Genomic DNA, 19,488 nt, shown 5'->3' with positions numbered 1-19,488 from the left:
GTCAAGATGGTTGTCTAAACCGTGACTTTCAAGTATGGAGGTGGTGATAGATGACTTCTGTCTTCTGCACTTAAAATGCTGTATACAGGTCTCCATTCTTTCTTGTTGGATTATTTTTTTTAAGACCTGTCTCCTGGTTTTAGTTCAACAACTCCCTATTCTTTCCTGCTAGGTAACAACACTTGTCTGCATGTGAGAGCCATTGGCTGAATTTTGCAAAATTTGTACTGGCAAGCTCCTTTCTGTATCTGAATCTGTCATGTCTTTGGAAGGAAAAGTTCCTGATTAAGCAGGCTGTGCAAGTTGCCTGTTCTTACACTCCCTCTCTGTGTCCTGTGGTTTAGCACTTTATGTAAACTTTTATATAAACTTTTGTATTTTTATCTAGAAAACACTGAAAGTTAAGTAGATACCACACAGTAGAATCAAAGAGATAAGTTACTGCATTTTATCCAGAACAGTACTCTGATGGCTGTTGCATAACAAATGCTGGTTTTAGTTTAACTGAGCTGTGGGATAATACTGCACTGTATGAATGTACACAGTACATACGTGTTTTGAGGGTGTGCCTACATTGATAAACTAAAGGTGGATGCATCTGTTATGTTTATTACCAAATAGTCACAGGGCTAATCATGGTGAAAGGCATACTCGCAGGCATACTCACAGGTAAGGGGTTTGGTGTGGTCTCAGCTCTATGAATACAATCCTCGTGGGTGAGGTCTTGGATTCTTCCCCCCTTAGGCTCTGCTTATAATCATGGCATCTAATTTAGGAAAAAAGGGTCTTAGACTCCATCTGCATCAAAGTCAGAAACATGGGTCTTTGAAAGGTAATTCAGTCTCTTTCAGCATTAGTCACTGGGCGGAGGCACCTACTTCACTCATTTAGGCCTAGAAGTGTGGGAAATACGTTTGACCTTAAGGCAATAATTTGTAGCCCATTATCAAACTCAAAAACAAGTGAAAGAATTTCCAGTGCAATATAATACATTGACAGTTTGGAAACCTACCTTTGTTAGCTCATGCAACAAAGAGTTGATGTCTGTCCAGTCGACTCTGGCCATTTTTTCAGCCAGATGTTACACGCAGGCTCTACATTTGCTCATGCAAGAACAAACAGGTCTGTGAAGAGGGAAATGTGGGTACTGCTTCAGTATCTGAATTTCTGATGACTGCTCTTATCTGGTTCTCTATGGCAGTTTTCTCATCCTCTTGGTTTTCACTTATCTGCAAGAACTTCCTACAAAGTCTGCATGTTGTAAGAACTTTGCCTCAAGATACATCAGTTCAGTCTTTTCACCAAAGTCACCGATGTCATATGATATGGTTTAAGAGAGGATTTCAAGAGTGTCTGTAAAATATTAATTTAACTTGTTCATTTGTCAGCTGTTAAAGGTATGCCTGTAGATTCTAGGGTCTTCTCTATGTCCGCGTAAGACATACCAAGAGAATTCCAGCATTGAGAAGGGTTTTATGAACACTGACAGCATTTTGTTGATTGGCACAAGGAGTGGTGATAGTACTGTTTGAGAGGTTTAGATACAACAGTGGTATGGATTTTGGTCAGTAAAGGAGGGCAGAAATTAGAGCTGGCAGATACAGTAAAGCAGTACCAGTAAGTTCTTGTTGAACATAAGAACCATCATTCACTTCAAAATACTAAGAAAACAGAGGATGCGTGAAATGTCTCATCTGCGACTGGAAAAGGAATTTTTAATAGCTGAACTTCAAGTAATTGACTGGTAATAAATAAAATTAATTCATTCACAGGGTAGGACCACTACAAGGGAAGTTAAATTATTTTCTATGTAAAAAAGTCTACAAAACTGAATTACAGTTTCTACATCATCATTTTATCCCCTTTTTAGAAAAAGGGAGTAGCAGCAGTTCCTTTCCTTTGCAGAGCATTTTGAAACAAAACTGCAGAATACATTGGATAAAATCAATACTTCTGAGCTCATTAGGACTATTAGCAGAAATAGTAGAACTGTGCAGCATACAGCACAGGAAAACCTTACATTTTGGAATGTTTGCATGCTTAAAAATTCAGTGCTTACAAATGAATAAAGTGAGGTGGCTGCTACAGTTTCTTGTGCTGCAAAGGGAAATCGTCCTGAGTCTGTAACCCTTTAATCAGTCTCTCTGTGTCTGTTCAGGGGAAATGGTTTTGTTCAGAAGATCTGATGCACATGAGAAATCTGTATGCTTCCTACAAATAAGAATTTACAGTAACATTTATAGCACTAATGCAACAGAATGAAAATAATCCAAACCTGCATGAATCACCATGAACCAGTCTTAGATCTCTTCAAATAAAAATATAATTCCAGTTATTATGATACTCATTTTTAATGTAACTTTTCATCTGAGTTTGCTACTTTTACAGAGCAACACTCCTCTCTTCTAGAAATCTTTCCACTAAAACCAGATTGATGCTTAAAACATCATCAGGTCCTCTTCCTTCAGGTCAGAAATCCCAAGCCTTTTCGTAACTGAAATAATGGAGGAGCCATGGGCTCCATGGAGCCCCCAAGAGGCCTTACTACTGCTGCTTGGTTTTCCATGAAAAGTTGTCAGCCACTGTAGTATGTGCGCTGAACAGTCAACTTAAGAAATACTGGAGTGAAGATTGTAAGAAAGCTTGACTGGAATAAATACTTGTAACCTCTTGTGAATTTGCTGTGGTATTCCTGACTTACCACATGGAGCTGTGTACTAAATAGAATCAATAATTTGGTGGTTCATCCTAACTTCTGCTGGATGAAGCTACTCTGTTGTTTTGTCACAGCTATGGCCCTATTTTCTCTCCTAATTTGTTGTGCTTGCTCAGTGAAATTGAATCTCATGCCGTTTCAGGCAAGTCTTGGAGAAGTTGTTTTCCTCGGTGCAGATGGCTCTTTCCTCCAGATGTGAAAGGCAGTTAAGAGCTGCCTCATTTTTTCTTAACCCTTCTGAACCATCTTGAAGTGCCCTTGTTGCTATGGCTGCAGTAGTGCCATGGTTTTTGCCCCATAGCCAATTTTCTTATGCCTGTATGCTGTCATGCATGTCAGTCACAGCACTGGCTCCTTACGTAGGTTGCTTTGGCTTATTTGGTTTGCTTTAGTGTCTGTTTTAACAAGAACAAAGTAAAATTCAGGAGCACAGTAGCCCCTGGGAGATGTCCCTGCTGGCAGATCTTGTGGAAGCTTGGCGCCAGTAAGGATGCAACCCCTGGTGTTTGCAGCTGCAGATGTTCCAGCCTTGCATCTTCAGCCCAAAGCAGTCAAGGAGAACCTGTACCCTGACCATTTCCCTTCACCCTGCTTGTTTCATTTGGGAACACAATGAGCTGTCAAAATTTCCTGCCTTGTTACTACAGAATCCTTCCTTTTGCTCTAAAAAGGATTATTTATCTAAAATTGCTAATTACATAAATCGTCAGAACAACTGTTTCGCCTTATTTTTAAGGTGGAGACAAAGAGATGGAAAGGTCTGCTAGACTGGTGAAAGTCAGCTTCAAAGTAATCTGTCAAAGCAAAAAAATAATATCGAGCATGTTGCCATGAACAGCCCTTGCCTCTTGGAAATTAAAATCCATGTGATAAGTTGTATATCTGGTGCAATCCCTATTCCTGGTCTTTCTGTTGAGTGTACTTAGATGTAATTAAAAGTAATAGGGAAGTATATAAATATTTGCCAAATACATGAGCCAAGAAAAAATGGAGGAAGGGAGGTGTGGTTGTTTTAGCCCACCACCACTTCCTAACTAATCTTTCTCTAATGATGCAAAGAGAGACTAGGTGGCACCTGGTGAAGTATTTTGAAATAACAAATTCATGAGGTAGAGCTACTTGATAACATCTTCGACTCATCAGAAACTTGCCTTCCCTCAGGATAAAGTTAATAATCATATAAGAATATAAAGATTTTAGTGGCTTTTCCTAAGTCAGCAGGGATGCAGATTTATTCTGCATATAGATTCCTGTAGTGCTAGAGACAACCCAAAATTATATTGTCTGTAAAAAATGTAAAATTACACAAATAGCTGATTGGAATCATCACCAGTTTGCCATGACTTCAGTTCCTGGGCTTTGCTAGTTAGTAAAACTCATTCACATTTACTAATGGCATCAATAGCTCCATTGCTTCCCCTCTCTTTGCTGAATGGCTCTGAATAGTGTACGTAAGCATCTAATTTGGCTAGTCTGTAGTTCTACATGAGACAGCAGCACCACGGGAAGAAGCTGGGCTGCCAGGAACATCCAGAGCAGTTGGGACAGAAAAGGTGACAGCAGCAGTGAACTTAATTTAAAATAGCTGTAGCTGTTAATACCTGGTATCTCCCAGCATTGTGTTATCCTCAAGTATCACTGGTGCTCTTCTGTGTCAAGATCATCAATAAAAATTCTTTAGGACCATTATGAATTTTCTAAAGCTGATGGAGATCATGGGGTAATTGTTCCCAAGCAAAAGCTTCCTATCAGTGTACCATGTTATCTTCTTATTTTTAGTCTTCAGTTTTTGTACTCATCTTTTGCCTTCTCTTGTATGTTCAATGAAGTCCATATGGTTGAATTGCACTACAGTATTGCTTTCTTTTCCTTCTCTCTAACAGTTAGCTATTTTGTTTGAGGTAATTATCTTGTATGGTCTGCTTTTGGTAAGCCCACATCGTGTTTTCTTTGGTTTTAAAGTTGCCCACCTACCTTTAGCATTCTTTTCCTCAAAATTTGGGGTCATACTATTGAGATCAGAGTTAAGCAATCTTTGATACATGACTGTATGTGATCTTCTCTAGTACTATGGTACGTCCTTTGATTTGATAAATATGTTATTTCATGTCTAGAAAGAAAATCAGTCTTGACGGTTTTATAGTATTATATGCTTTGGGTGTTTTTTCAGATTTTTGGAGTCTGAATTTCTCTTGTTTGCTTGTTGGTTTTCTTTTTTAATGTCTCTGCTGATATAGTCACAAGTGACATGTTTATCAGTGTGTAATGCAGGGGATTACTTGCAGTTTCCTGTTAATTGATTGGTGCCTACAGAAAAACAAAAGCCTTGGTCAAGGCATGCTCTGAATTCACACCCATTCTTAATTTGCTGATGCCTGTATTAGCAACAGGCTCAAGCCTGCCTGATTTTTTTGTGTTTATATAATGTGTACCATATGCTTGCCATTCTTACTCTTTCTGCACACATGAGCCAATCTGATGGGGCTACCTGTGGTAGAGAGCAATGCTTTTAAGTCTGACTGCTGCTTCATGGGCTCTGGCTTGTGGGTGCTGATGAATCTTGCATCGGTGTTTTACAAACTCTACAGCTATTTGCTCCACCCTTCTACTCTTTAACGCGAGGACGCGGGGGGATGGGTTCATATACCTTCCTTGCCACAAGTTGCATGTAATTTTAAACTGCTGATGAAGGTAGACCCACGGCATTACCATACCTTTGAAGTGGAACAGCTGAAGAGCAGGTAGAGGTTTGCACCTCCTGCCCCTGCTATCGGGAGGGGTAAGTGCGGTCAGCAGCAGCTTGAGTTGCTTTGGACTGGTTCCTTAGAGTGGTTGTCAAGCAGGAGCTGAGAACACGGAACATGTGTTCTGTCTCTGGAAACAAAAAAGCAAAGTGAAAGTAAGGGTGAGAGGACGTAGATTAGTATTTATAATCAAAAGTGACTGTGTTTGAAATATTCTTAATTTGCTTGCACACTCTTGTGTCTTTCGTATCTCTAAGGACCCCTAGAGGGCACGGAAGTTTTTCTCCACCTCAAATATTTAACTTAATAATTCTACTTGGCTTTCTTCCCTTAAACATAATTGTAAGCACATTTTAAGTGAACATTAGATAGAAAAAAAATAACAGCATTTAACTAGGTCCTTCTTTTATGCTACATGATGTTTTCTTGTTTTTAAACACAAGCAGTAGAAGCTAGCACTAGCAGCCAAATTCTTAAATTACTGTTTAGATTAGTCAGATGCTATATTTGTATCCCAGAGGAAGCGCAATTCAAACTAACTAATAATTCATAATTTATTGCAAACTTTGAGAGGACTACAGTGTGAGCTGTGTAAGGATGTGCAGTGGGTATGCTTTCAATATTGCAGTCTCTGTTTCTGTACAAGAGGAATTAATATGGTGAAGAACTAGAGTACTCTAACTCGAACCTCAAAGTCTCCAAACTCTAACTAGGATCTCCAAAGTCTCCAAACTTCATCTTATTTAAGAATTTTTAATATTTTGGTCTTGATACTTGCCTGTAAAGAAACAATTACATTGCACTACAAGTTACTTAAAGTTATGGAAACATAAAAATGACATCTGCTTCCCACTACTTCCTATCTACTTGGAGAGAGGTTTTGTAACTCTTACTCATCCTGAGGAGCATTTTTCTCCTTAAATTAGTTTTGCCTATTTCACGAATATTACATGGTAAGTCAGGAACTAGTCAGTGTGAATTGCACAGCAGTACTAATTCTTAGTATTGTGTTGGCACTTTATCATCTTTGGATATACTTACTAACGCTCGAGAGTAATGCTTATCTGAGAACATCAGGTTTTCACTTACATAAAACAGCAGCAGTGTTTGAGGAGAAGGCTTGCATTTTCCAGAGTGCTCAAAGAGCAGAAAGTTAAACAAACAAACAAGCAAACGAGCAAACAAACCACCCACCTAACTTCAAAAAAATCTTCATACATTTTTGGGGGGATTTTTTAATCAACTGTTGATTTTGAGACCAGTCCCACAACTTTGGAGGTCAGTTGGATTGTGAGCCTAGTCCAGGATTGGACTAGGCTTTGTATGTGAAGCCATGACAGTCCTACCTAGAGTCCTACCTGTTCTTGCCTGGGAAAAAAACCCCAGATGTCTGCATTACTGCTGAAGCAATGAGAGTCTGCTTGCTGGGCAAGAAGCTGTTCAATAGGATAATGTTGTGGTTTAATCCCGGCCAGCAATGAAGGGTTTTTTGTGTCTTTGTTCTCATAAGAGGATCAGCTGTACTGCTTTACCCAATTACCCAGGGATGTCATGGGAGATGATTTTTTGGACCTTAGTATTCCCACTGGAGGAGTGTAATGTCGTCACTTTGTATTAAAAAATAGATCAAGATCAAAACATCAGAGAAAGTCAGCTGCCCCTTCTAATGTCTCTGGGGATTTTGTGTTTTGCAGGAGATGCACGGGTGAGAGGTCAGACAGGGGTTGTCTCCGAGCGCCGTGGCTCCTACCCATTTATAGACTTCCGTCTTCTTAACAGTAAGTGCAACCCTTCTTTCAGGTCTGTATTTAAATACAAATAAATAAAAATCTCTATTGAAAATATGCAAACCAAAGTATTTCATCTCATACATATCTATAGCTCAGCTGTCTTCACACAGTCAGCATTAATTCCGTTATTTCCACCCGGTGTCTGGCTGTGAAATATTCTGATTGTATGAATAGTGTCCGTAATGCTCAGTCTGTCAAATGTAAATACAGTAGGGCCATGGGGTGTGCTGGGGAAGGAGAGGGGGCAGTTCAGAATTAAAAAGATAAACCTCTGTGTCCTTTAGCCTCTTAGACAACAGTTGGAACAGATTTATGTGAGGCTGTTATCCGGTCATATAGAATTGGCACAGAAGGGGAGCATGTGACAGCACTGACCAGTGGTTTATAATAACATTAATTTTTCCAACAATTAGAACCCAATCCAAAGCCCCATGGAGTCTTCTCATTGACGTCAATGGATTTTGGGTCAGGCCAGCAGTGAACATCTGTTAAAAATAATCTTAACCTCATTTTTATTGAAGTTGTTTTTGCCACTGTTGTAAATAAAGGACAGCAAATCTAAAAAAAAAAAAAAAAAATCAAGACCCTGTTGGGTTTTTTTTCACCTGATGGACGCTATACTGATGCAAACCCATTAGTGAGTGTGTAAAAAATAACATTAAAAAACAGTGACAGCTTAGTCTTGGGCCCTGTAGCGTTCAGCCTGGATCAGCTGTGTTAACTTCAGTGTTCAGACACAAGCAGATCTCGATTTGTCCTTGTGTACTGCACAGACCCCTCCATGTAAGCTTTGAAAAAAACTGTTACTCACTGTCTTCATCAAAACAGACTGAAACCCCAACAGTTTTAGTGCTGACACTGTTATGCTTCTGGCAATTGTGCTTTTTATCAAAGAACAATTGTCAAACCAGAGTTTGAATTCTCCTTTTTGTACCTCCTTGTCTGGGTGCCTGGGGAAGGGGAAGGGAGGACAAGTAAAGCAGGAGGACTGGCTGGGAGTCAGGAGTAAAGAGGAACTCCTGGGAAAGGGAGGACTCAGGCTCTGACGGACTGCATTCATCCACGCCGGCAGTTACTGCCACCCAGCCACGTGCTGCTATCAGTCTTGCTGATTAAAGGTGTTTTCTGGGTTCTAAGTTCATCGGAGAGCTTGATACGGCTGATGTAGAAAGACATAAGGGGGAAGATGGGTCCATCAGTTTTCCCGGGACAGAGGGAATAACTTACTGGTTGAGCAGAGTTTTGAGGACAGTTTAGTTCTGACTTGCCAATGAAAAACATGAAGAAAAATCAGGTGTAGGCTAGTTGGAAATAGTACTGGTCATGCATGCCCTTATAAAGACTGAGAGAAAATAAAGCAGCTTTCATTCATGAAGTAGAAGTGGATATATATTCATATTCAAATGTGACTAAATTACTTATTTTTATTTTGAATACATACACTTTATATCAAACTCCGTTCTTCTGTTCTTTCTTCTTCATGGGTAAAGAAACTGAAAACTTACCAGGTTTTTTTTTCTGGCAAAAGGGCTTTCACTTTTAACCCCTGTAGATGAATCCTACCATCCTCCAAATCCTGCCAGCCTCTGGGAAATGCTGGTGCTGTCCGTGGGCTGTCTAGGGAGATGTCCATAGCAAGGGATGTTCCGGTGAATAGTCAGCCTTCGATCATGCCAGGAGCAAGGCACTCCACACAACCCCTCTGACCATAACTGCTGAACCTGAAAAGTGGTGCCTCCTTGTGTGTGCACCGCTGGTCCAGCAGGGTGGGACACCTGGGGTTTTATGTTCCCGTGCTGTCACAGAGACCTCCAGCTTACTCTTTGTACTGCTTTTCCATAATCTGAAATAAGTCCGTATGGCTGATCATGATCTCTGTAAGGGAAAGCAGTGATCCTGATTTGGGATTTCCCATGGTTTTCAGGTTTTTATATATTTACCATTTTCTGACTAAGGAGTAGTGTTGGCTTAATTTTTCAGTGCAAAATGACATGAGATTTCTAGATATTTGGCTACTGATTGTGTAGCTGGCAAGTGCACTGGGCCTGGCTCACTTGGTGACCTACAAGTAAATGAAGATGCCCAGTGTCAGAGCATGCAGATGTGTTTTGCCAGGAAGTAAACAGGCTTTTGTATTATTTGTTCATCTACATCTGTCTATTAAATCCATTTCCGCTGTGCAGAAGCAGCAAAAAACATAAGCACATAAGCAGCAAAAAACACAGTGCTGCTCATCCTATCAAAAAGAAATATATGTAAATGTCACTACTGCGCAGTTTCTTGAAAAGTACCCAACTAATACTTGAAGTAAAATTTTGTCACCTTGTTGCATTTGTTAGGGGGCAGTAACTGGCAGGTAGCAACTGTATCCTGAAAGATGTTAGAGTGAGGGAGGGAAGAGGCAGAGAAAATTCTATAGTAAATATCCTCAGAGGTCATCAACAAATGCAGCATAACAGCTTCTCACTAACAAACTGAGCTCAAATAGTGATTGTTCCATCTCTCATCTGAAATACTGTTCCAAATAACAGTACCAGCCTTGTTTTAAAGTAAGGGAAAACACTGAAGCTCATTCTTGAACAGAGTTGATATCCATTATGTAAATGCACACTTAAAAAAAAATACAGGGCATTGATATTTAATGTCAGACTAAAGGTTACTTAAATGTAACTCTTTTTGAGTGTACTTGCAGATTCAGTCAAACTAATGGATTTTTCCTTTGTCTGTTAAGAGTTAACACTGACTAGACCATATCTTTTGTTTTTTCTGGAGTCCTACAGTAAAGTTGCTGTGTAACTTAAGACACCAAGTCTTTTTGGATAAGAAAACTTCCTGCACTCTGAAAATGGGATCTTCTGTAGCCCTAATCAAAGCCAACTGGATTAATGTTGACTTCTTGCTGTTTGAGCTAATATCTGTGATACCATCTACACATTCCTCTGGTGATTCTCTGCAGTATATAGAAAGTTAGTGTTACTTCACCTTGTCTTTGCCAGGCTGTCGGGACCATGAGGATTTTCCAGAATGCTGTCTGGGGGAGATGCAGGGCTTTAGTATCTTCCCATCTTTTCTCTCCCTAGTTGCAAGCTTTCCTAGGCATAGTTGCACTGGTGGGTTTGGGGACTCTTAAGATTACTCTGGAATACCAAATTGAGTGTAAAATAGCCCTGTGTTATCGAGGATTCCTTGGTTCTGTTTTCTGAGGAGCGAATGTTTGCCCCAGCCTCTAGAGTTAGTCCTTGCAACTTAAAGAGACCTGCATGACCTACCAGATTCTGTGTTGATGGCATTGAGTCAGGAGCTTGAGGGGAAGCCATGTAGCAGCTCCTCTCCTGCAGCAAGGGGAAGCTGCGGTAGCCGCTGCTTGCTGTCTGTCAGCCTGGTGTGGAGATCCACTGGAGGCAAGCCCACCAACCCTCCTTCTGTCCTGATAGGGCAACCAAACCACTTTCTCCCAGTGGCCCCTGACATCTGCCAGAGAAAAATGAGCCCCATATGAGACTTGAGGCTCCACGTTCACTATGAGGCCTAATGAACCAATATCAGACTTTACAAACTCCTAAAATAAGAGAGATTTTGCACAGCGCTATAGGTTTATAGGAAAATAGGATGAGAGTTTTCTCTTCAATTAATTCCAAACCAAACCTCACAAAGTTTAGGACATTTTGGCTCTGAACTGAGTAGCTCAAGCTTGAAACTGATCCTGATGCAGGTTGAAATTCATATTGGCAGCTCATTGGCACTTCTGCATTTCAGTGAATTAAGTGAACCTTGCTGTGTTCACAGGACAGAAAAGGAGTTAAACTGAATATTTTCAGGGTAATAACTTAGGATTTGAAACACTTCTACAGTGAAAATTAATCCAATTTTCCTTTTAGCAAAGTATAGTTTGGATTTGAGGAATAAAGGAGCGTAACTATGGTAAGCAATAATTTCGTTCTCTGATTCACAAAGTTGCTCAGTGAGTCATTGAACCAGATCCCACCAGTAACTAATATGCATTGATTTAAATGGATTTCATTATCTCATTATGAGTTTTTTTGGTGGCTGTGATGGCACATTTCTTCATTGCCTTAGCTCAAGGTTGAGGGAATTCCTTGTGATAAATCTAGACTTGTAGGTAAACATGAAGCAATAAGCAAGAAGACCTCACCCAATTGCAATTATGTTAGATACTTTGTTATATTGCCAGGTTCAATCAAGTACAGTAACAAAATAACATAGTTTACAGCTGAGATAGTAACTTATTATTTACAAATATGCTTGTCATGCAAGTCAGAAGACAAGGAGGTTCTTGAGACATAAATTCTCCAGTTCCCATCTTGTTTATGCTAAGCTTTTATCTGGATTAAATTTTGGCTTGTAAATGACAAAATTATTAGGCTTTATAATTGACAATATTTAATTCACTTCTTCAGTATTCACTTCAGTATTTTTGTATGTGACCTGCAAATTGGAGTTTCTGTACCCAAATAATGTTACCCAGAGAGATTTCTGTTTTCTTACACCTTGCACAACAGGAACACAGAGTGAGATCTGAGAATATGTAAAATGTCAAAACATGTCCGTAGACATTCCAAAGGTATGTCTCTGTATTACTTAGGATTTTGATGATGTTGTCATGCAGAAATTGAGTCCAAAAGAACCCCACCTGCTTTAAGCAGGCAGAAGTTGAGTCCAAAAGAACCCCACCTGCTTTAAGCTTAGGTTGGCAAATTAATTTACAGATTATGTACTTCTAACACCAAATGGTGATAAATGGTAATATTAGGTAACATTCAGTCTCTGTCCTTGATTTGCTGTCTGATCTGAGTCAAGCAAAATACTCTAGGTTTCAGTTTGTTTGTAAATAAAGTGAATTCATCACATACTTTGCAGGCGTATGATGAATTAGGTATTGGAGAAATGAAGAGTGTTGTCAGGATTAGTAAGGGAAGATACGAAGTCATGAAAATGTCTCCATCTCAAAGAACCAAACTGTGGACATTTGAATCTGTGGTTTCTGCCTGTCTACAGAAAGGTCCATTGCAAAATTTACATTCATTTTTGGGTTTGGATTTTGAACAACACTCCAGGGCTTTCAGGTAGGGCCCATCTCCAGTGAAAATAAAACTTAACCGCAGCCACCAACCCAAAACTGAACCATCAAGCAACCTGAACCCAATTGAGTGAGGTTAAAAAGAGTTTGGTTAAGTGCCTTGTTTTGTTGCCTTTGGCTAGAAAAAGCAGTGGGAGTGAGAGATGCCTTTTTAGATATTTCTGACCTAGGTTAAATTAGGACACTAAAAGTCTTGTGAGGAAGTTTCAAGGACTGATTGGATTACTCAGATCCCAACCCGGACTGTGGAGATGAATCCAAAGTTCCAGATGGTTTTTAAATTAGAAAGGGAGAGATCTTATGAGGTCTGCATTATTTCTACATAATACCCCTAGTTCCTCATGGATAAGCCCATCCAAAAGATACTCATCAACATCCCTAAGACACATAGACTTCTTAATCTGGTTAGCTTGTTTGAATGGGACGAACATTTCCAGAGCTGGTCAGCCTGTGGCCTTGCTATCAGTCACCTACTCAAGGAAGAGAAATTGGAGTCCTCTTAATATTTCAGCACGAAGATTGTTCTCTTTTCTGGTAACTTCTCACTATATTAAAAAATTCTTCCTGTCGTTGGAAGTCAGTCCAGTTCACCCTTTTCATCAACTAACAGCAAGGGGTTGTTTTGGGGTTTTTTTTGGTGGAAGAGTTTGCATTTTTGTATTTTTGTAAGTGTTGTTATCTGCAAAATTTGGTAACAGAGTTTGATTGAAAAGTATATTCTGCTTCCTGCCATTCATGCTCCTTGTTTAGCTTAAATGCCACATTTGCAGAAAAATGAAAGCCAGAATGTAAAACTGATAGATGCACATGCCCTCATATGCTAAAATGCATCATTTTGGGTTATGAATGCTTCAGGGAGACTCATGACAGTAAGCAAAACAGACAAAAAACCTACGTGTGCTTCACACACAAAGTCTTAGTGAACACTGGCCTGATTACACACATTTGTAACTTATTTTTTTAGTACAGACTTGGGATTCAGTTAACTGAAGATGTCCCTTTAAAAGTTGCCAAATGATGCGTGACCCATCGTGCCACCCCGCCTTCTTTTCCTTGATTAGAAAAGGGAAAGGATGTACTGAAGATAACTGAGGGTACTTTCCAAATGACCAGAGGAAAAGAAAGAACAAGGAGATGGGATCATTAAAATGATAAATGAAAGTTGGGTTTGCTGTTATTACAGGTTATGTTGTTTTTTCTCCAGGGGAGTGAAGGAGGAGGGGATGCACCATTTCCTGTTGGAGAAACTGTAATCAGCTATAGAACATTTGCAGTTTTAGGAAGAAAAGGTCCTGACTGCTGTACAAAGATTGAAGTGGCAGAACAAAGGTTCATGTTGAAATGACAATGAGTTTGTGGCAAAACAGAACACAACATGCCATTTCCTAAGAACTTGGAGGAGCCCTAATAAAAGATGCCAAAATGTTTGTTTGCATAAAGATGAGTGATAGCCCAAATAAAGGCTTCAAAATGTGATAAGAAACACATCTAAATTCATCTTAAATTTGGATTTAATCTATTCCTCTTCCTGTTATTATGGCTAATATTCTGTTACTTAAGTGGTCTTTGAAACCCTAATTTCTCCAGAACTTGTAATAGGATTATTCAGTATATAAGTGGGATTATCAGCGTAATTCTTAAATTCTGTATTCTCTTGCAAACAGTATCAAAAAGAATGTATTTTGGGATGAGGAGGAAACTGCATGACTAATGTTATTCAAGACGCCAGCAGTTGTGCAGGAACTTTATGAGTTGGAAACGGAGCTGTTACAAGCCACCATCACTTTGAGTGATGTTCAAAGAAGCGGAAACTCCAAAGCCAGGTCACCTAGAAAGGTGATGTCTCAGAACCTCTCACACTAGCCAGAGAAGCACATGAGTATCTCCTCTGTAAACAGGGCTCTGCATTGTTTTTGTGCACTTGTGCACGTGGTTGGAGAACAGAATTTTTACTCAAAACAGAAAATTTTAAAGTTCTTTTGCTGTACTTCTAATTTTGTGCTTTTCTCTGATGTGTCCAGGGTCCCTCTCTCTTTCTCACAGCTTCTGCCTAATTGCAAAAAAGATTACCCCTCTGAAGAGAAATAATGCAGTTGCAACCTATATGAAGAATGGCAGCTAACAGAGAACACTTGATCTCTGTTATCACCAAAAAATGAATTTTACCAGAAGTCAAGGAACAAAGAATATTTTAGATGTTAGAGAAGCAAGTAAAAACAAAGTGTTTATAACACAACTTTTTGGGATTCCATATAGTTTGAGGCAGTCTCATGAGGATTTCTGCATTTACAAGATTTCAGTACAACAGTTTTTTGTTTGTAGTTACAATACAGTGCAAGGTGTTAATCTCTGTCTTCTTAGTTGCAGTGACCAGTGTATATTCAGATGATAAACTTGACACAATCTTACTATTTTTGAATCAGTCATGTTTTTTTAGTTTCTTACACCAGTCACAGATGATTAAGAAGTAGAACTGGGGTGTTCATCTGAGCTTCTTAGTCCTTTTGCATTAGTCTGAAAGCTTTTATGTGACAGTCCTTCCGTGGGCTTCTGGTGCTTTGTGCATTTTCTCAGGCCTTTCTTCAAAACTTCAGTGTTTCCTTTCTGAAGAAAGAAAAAGAAGAAAAGTAGTTGGACTACAAGGTGAGATATATCAGGAAGGCCTAGACAGTGCAGAGAGAAGAGGTTTTCTGTTCTTCTAGTTGACCAGTGCTTTCTCCAAAATTCAAATTTAAAATACTACGTTTGTCATTAATTTTTAGATTACCTCTGCTAGTTCAACTGCCGGTACTAATGGTGCTGTTGTCTTTTGGACAATATGATAAATCTCTAATGTGAGAAGGTATTAGGAAGGCACAGCAGTTTCTTTCCTATCATCAGTGCTATGCAGTCTTCTTTAGAAGAAAAATTCAGCAACCAAGCATGCAATGAATATGCCGAACGATACCTCAGTAAAGGTGATCTAAATGCGTGGCATGGTTTTACATGCAAAGAAAAAAGTGGACAAACACCAGCTATTCCTTCTAAGTCAATTACATACCTCTCAGGCTCTCAAAGAAAAGCTTTCTAACCAGCTGTCAGGCCAGGAACCAGTGCGGAAAATTGTTTCCCAGAGACCTCACTGTTTGCAGACTGTCTGGACCTTAAATTGCAGGACTCGCCCTCTCACCTTATCTTCCAGATACCCCAGCACTTTCCTACCCATCCTGCCTGGCTCTTCACAGGTGTACACTGGCTGTGTATGGAATGCCTTTGCATCCTTGGAAGAGGGGAAAGGGTATTATAAATTGTATGAGTCAAAGGTAGCTGCTTGAGAACGTGATGTATTCTGCATCCTTTAGGAAAGAAGGGGGGAAAAACATTTTCCTTTTCTGAATCAGTTCACTTTCGAAAATTAATAAACCTTTTTTTATCCACTCATGCTGCTGGGTGACCTGTTCTTATTGTATGCTGAAGTGCAATAAAATAACACAAGGCAGTACTGTGAAGAAAAACTCATAGGGTTTATTTGAATGCATAACCAAGTTTGTTTACTTTGAAAGAACAGTAACAATGTAATGAATGTCTGATGTAGAGTTAAGTACATCCTTGTCCAAATTTGATTTATGTGATCATTTCTGGATGTTAACTCAACCATTGTTAGCATAACCTCCATCATTTTTATATTCATGCTGACTGTGGGCACGCACTAGCGCAGCAGTGTGAAAGAAAAGTGAAAGAAAACTGGTAGCAACTCCCAGTGCAGGAAACCTCTTTCCCTGAAATAACAGAGGTTGGTGTGTAGTGAGCCATAGATCAATTTAAGGCGAGCAGATGAGTGTAACTGGAGGAGCTGTGTTAGGAGAGAGAAGGCAGCCATTGATTCCTGCAGCTTATTAACCTCTTGAGGGCCACGTGCAGTAATGCAAACGTCAGCCATGGTCTGCTGGTGTGTGTGCGTGATGTGGCTATCAAATTACCTGAAGAAAAATGCAGACACTTTGGTTGCCTGCTAAAACACAGCAGGAGATACGCTGCGAGCTCAGGCCGCCTGAGCTTTTGAAGGCAGAAGTTGAGCTTTGTGAGGAATGCTTGTATGAACACTTCTGTAAACATGTATGTAATTCATACAAGATGTCTGTGTAATTCATACAATAACTTTGTTCAGTGTACAAAGGAGAGTTTCTGCAACCCTGTGCTAGGCAGTAACTCTGTAGCATGAGAATGGGCATCTTTTAAGAGATACAGATGATGGAGTTTTTTTAGGTAAACAAAACATTCAGAAGTTGCCACAATGGTTAAAGTTAAACACAATTCTCGAGGGAAGTTTTATGGGTATAAACAAAGGACATTCTTGTTTGTTTTTCACGTTCATTTCAAGATTGCACATAATTACTGAATCCTTCCCATGTGAGCTTTGCAGTTCATGTTTTTTAACCAGATGCTATAGCATATGTTTTAGTACCTCTAGTTCCACAGTTGAAGTTCCGGAATATTGGTGGTAATATTTTTGATTAATTTACTTTGTAATTCAATTTAACCTGAAGGCACTGCATGACTTGTATCATATGTTGTCATCAAAATTTTATATTTACGATTTAAATTGAACTTTACAGTTGTCAATAAAGAAGAAGTATGCTCAGCATATTACTATAAATCATTCACATAAACCCTTAATTTCATCTTCAACCTGCATCTTGATTTTGTGTCAGCTGGTGGATCCCATATGCTAGGATGGCTCTTTGCTTCTGGGAGATTCAGATGCAACTGCTGAGCTGAGGGCAGAATTTGAGTGTTCACTCTTGGCTGCTTTGCCTTTTGCTCTTCTGTTTTAATCAACCTTTATCTCTCAACTTAATATAGTTGTGCTTTTCTCTTTTTTGGCACTGATCTTGGGTGGGGAAGAGAAAATGCTGATGAGATTATACTTGTTTGGGGTGTGTTGTGCTCAGAGAAGGGCAGTCTTAGTCCAGTTTTATGCAAGACACTATCATAATAAAGTACATTATTGTGGATGTCACAGTAATCTGTAATGGGTCATAGCAATCAGTTTATAAGTCCTGTGATTCAAAGGCAAATCAGTTATTACTGAAATGACCCAAAGGATGTGATTTTAACATGATGTTCTTTTAAGTCGACATCCAGAGTTTGCATGTGGATAGCCTGCAGTGCTGGATTTGGGCTGTCCTGTCAAGAGCCCAGTTTTGAAACTACATTTGCTACAGTTCTTTATCAGTATTATGAACTTCTTCCTTTATGAATGAAAATACAGGACAACAGATTATTGTGGGTAATCTTTTTTGCATAATATATTGGCATACAGCACTCACCTGAAGCATCAAGTCAGGTTTCAGGGGCACTGTCTGCTGATGACTAAATTTGAATTGAGACCCATGACAACCAATGGGCAGCAAGTTTGATGTTTCAGTTGAGAAGATATGTTTCATAATAAGAAGTTATTTGTTTCCATCTGATGTGTTTGTGCTTTGGCAAGTATTATTTATGGTACTGAAATGATGTGGTAATCCAAAGGATAAAATAACTACTTCTTCGTAATCCAATGTACAGCTGCTTGTTGGGACTCAGGCCAAGCCTTCACCTTCACATCATCCGCAGCAACTCTGTGTGTGAGTTTTAAAGACAGTTTTAAGAGTGTAGGTGGTAATTTCAGTCATCTGTCTTTAACTGAAAAAACAGATATTAACTTAGATAAAAACTACTGGGAGCAAATTCTAGTTTTTCATGTAAAAAAATAAAGTTTTTTGTACTTTAAAAACTTGAACTTGTTACCTGAAAGTAGTGACAGTTTGTGGGCAAAGATAGAAATAGGGAAGTTGGAAAGTTAGGAAACAGCTAACACAAGTTTAAAAAGTGAATTTCTTTTAAGAGTGTTTTGCTATCCAGGAAATAAATGGAATGCCAGCCATTTCGTAGCAGCCCTGTATAAATGAAAAGAAATACAAAAACAAGTCTTCTGGTTCCTCCACCTGTCACTGCCACTGGGTAACTGTTCGCACCTACGTTAGTCACTCCTTCAACAGGCCATGAAATTGTTCCAGCTTTTTAAATGTGTGAGAAAATAAAGGCAGGTGCTGGCACATCATGAATGAAAACCTGACCTTCAGGCTGATACAGTAGTGGTGTTGTTACTGTTTGCGTTCTGGAAACCACATGACTTGTCAAGTTGCAATGAAGTTATTTTGTGTTTTTATATTATTAAAGCTCAATGAGGTCTTTGGACTGCCCATGAGAACCATGAGGATTGCTGGTGTTGGAAGTCATATTGATAGTCAGTACTTAAGAATGGGGGTTTTTTTATGTTGTTACTGACTTTGTGCCACTCAGTAGCTGTTGGATTACTTAATAAGGAAGAAACTTGCTACAGAGGGTGCTCGCACATCTGCTGTTAGAGAAATCAAATCCTGAACTATCTGTGATCCAAAAAAACCTTAGCGACTTCTCTGAAAATCCTCTCACAATAATGCCACTCATAGAAACAGCAGGCAAAGTGATATTTCAATTTCACAGCAGAACAAATATTCAGTATTTTTTCATAAAAAGAGATGGAAAAATAGAGAATAGAGAGAGTCATCTTCAGTGCATGCATATTTTTCATGAACTCTTACTTAAACCTGAAATCCAGTGAATTGCTATGAACTTCTTATCTCAAGAAATCATTACTGGTCTCTCAAAGGACTGTTTAATCTTCAGTGTCTTACAAGGTTTGTCTTACAAATAAAACTGTATTGAATCTTGCTACCTTTGACCACCTGTCAAGTTTCTATCCTCCCTTTTTTCCAAAACTGATACCAGACTGCAAAATGAAAACACCACAACTGTATGTAAGGTTCTGTTAAGAGTTCAAATGAAATTACCTGAACCATTATGAGTTTTAGAAAGCCTCCATATTTTTCTTACTAACAATAAGGTAATTTAATTACTGTAATTAGTGATTTAATCGCTGTATAAAACTGCCTTGATTTTTTGTGTCACATTTAGCCCTATATGAAAATCTCCTAATACAGCATTAGGGAATGAGAATTATCCTGGTACTGAGTGAAAAGAACGTATTCTGTTGTGTAACCAGAAATACCTGTATTATCTGAATATACCTGCTTTCCTCATTGCAGAGCTAAAATATTTTCTTCATTTATAATTTGT

At 39.1% G+C, this 19,488-nt stretch overlaps 1 protein-coding gene across 3 annotated transcripts in view; it reads left to right on the top strand.

Annotated features, from left to right (window-relative positions):
• Positions 1-19,488, top strand: part of PDE7B (phosphodiesterase 7B) — a 172,453-nt gene that overhangs the window by 126,667 nt on the left and 26,298 nt on the right. For all 3 annotated transcript variants that reach the window (XM_042016248.1, XM_042016247.1, XM_042016246.1), the window contains one exon: positions 7,155-7,238. In XM_042016248.1, the coding sequence (XP_041872182.1) occupies positions 7,155-7,238 (84 nt within the window). The remainder of the gene's footprint in view (positions 1-7,154; positions 7,239-19,488) is intronic.

Source organism: Corvus kubaryi, unplaced genomic scaffold, assembly GCF_017639235.1.
Source record: "Corvus kubaryi isolate FWS band 111438036 unplaced genomic scaffold, C.kubaryi_AGA036_p1.0 split3-73, whole genome shotgun sequence".
NCBI classification, from domain to species: Eukaryota; Metazoa; Chordata; class Aves; order Passeriformes; family Corvidae; genus Corvus; species Corvus kubaryi.
The sequence above is the reverse complement of the archived record's forward strand: the minus strand, read 5'-3'. Positions and strand labels throughout refer to the sequence as shown.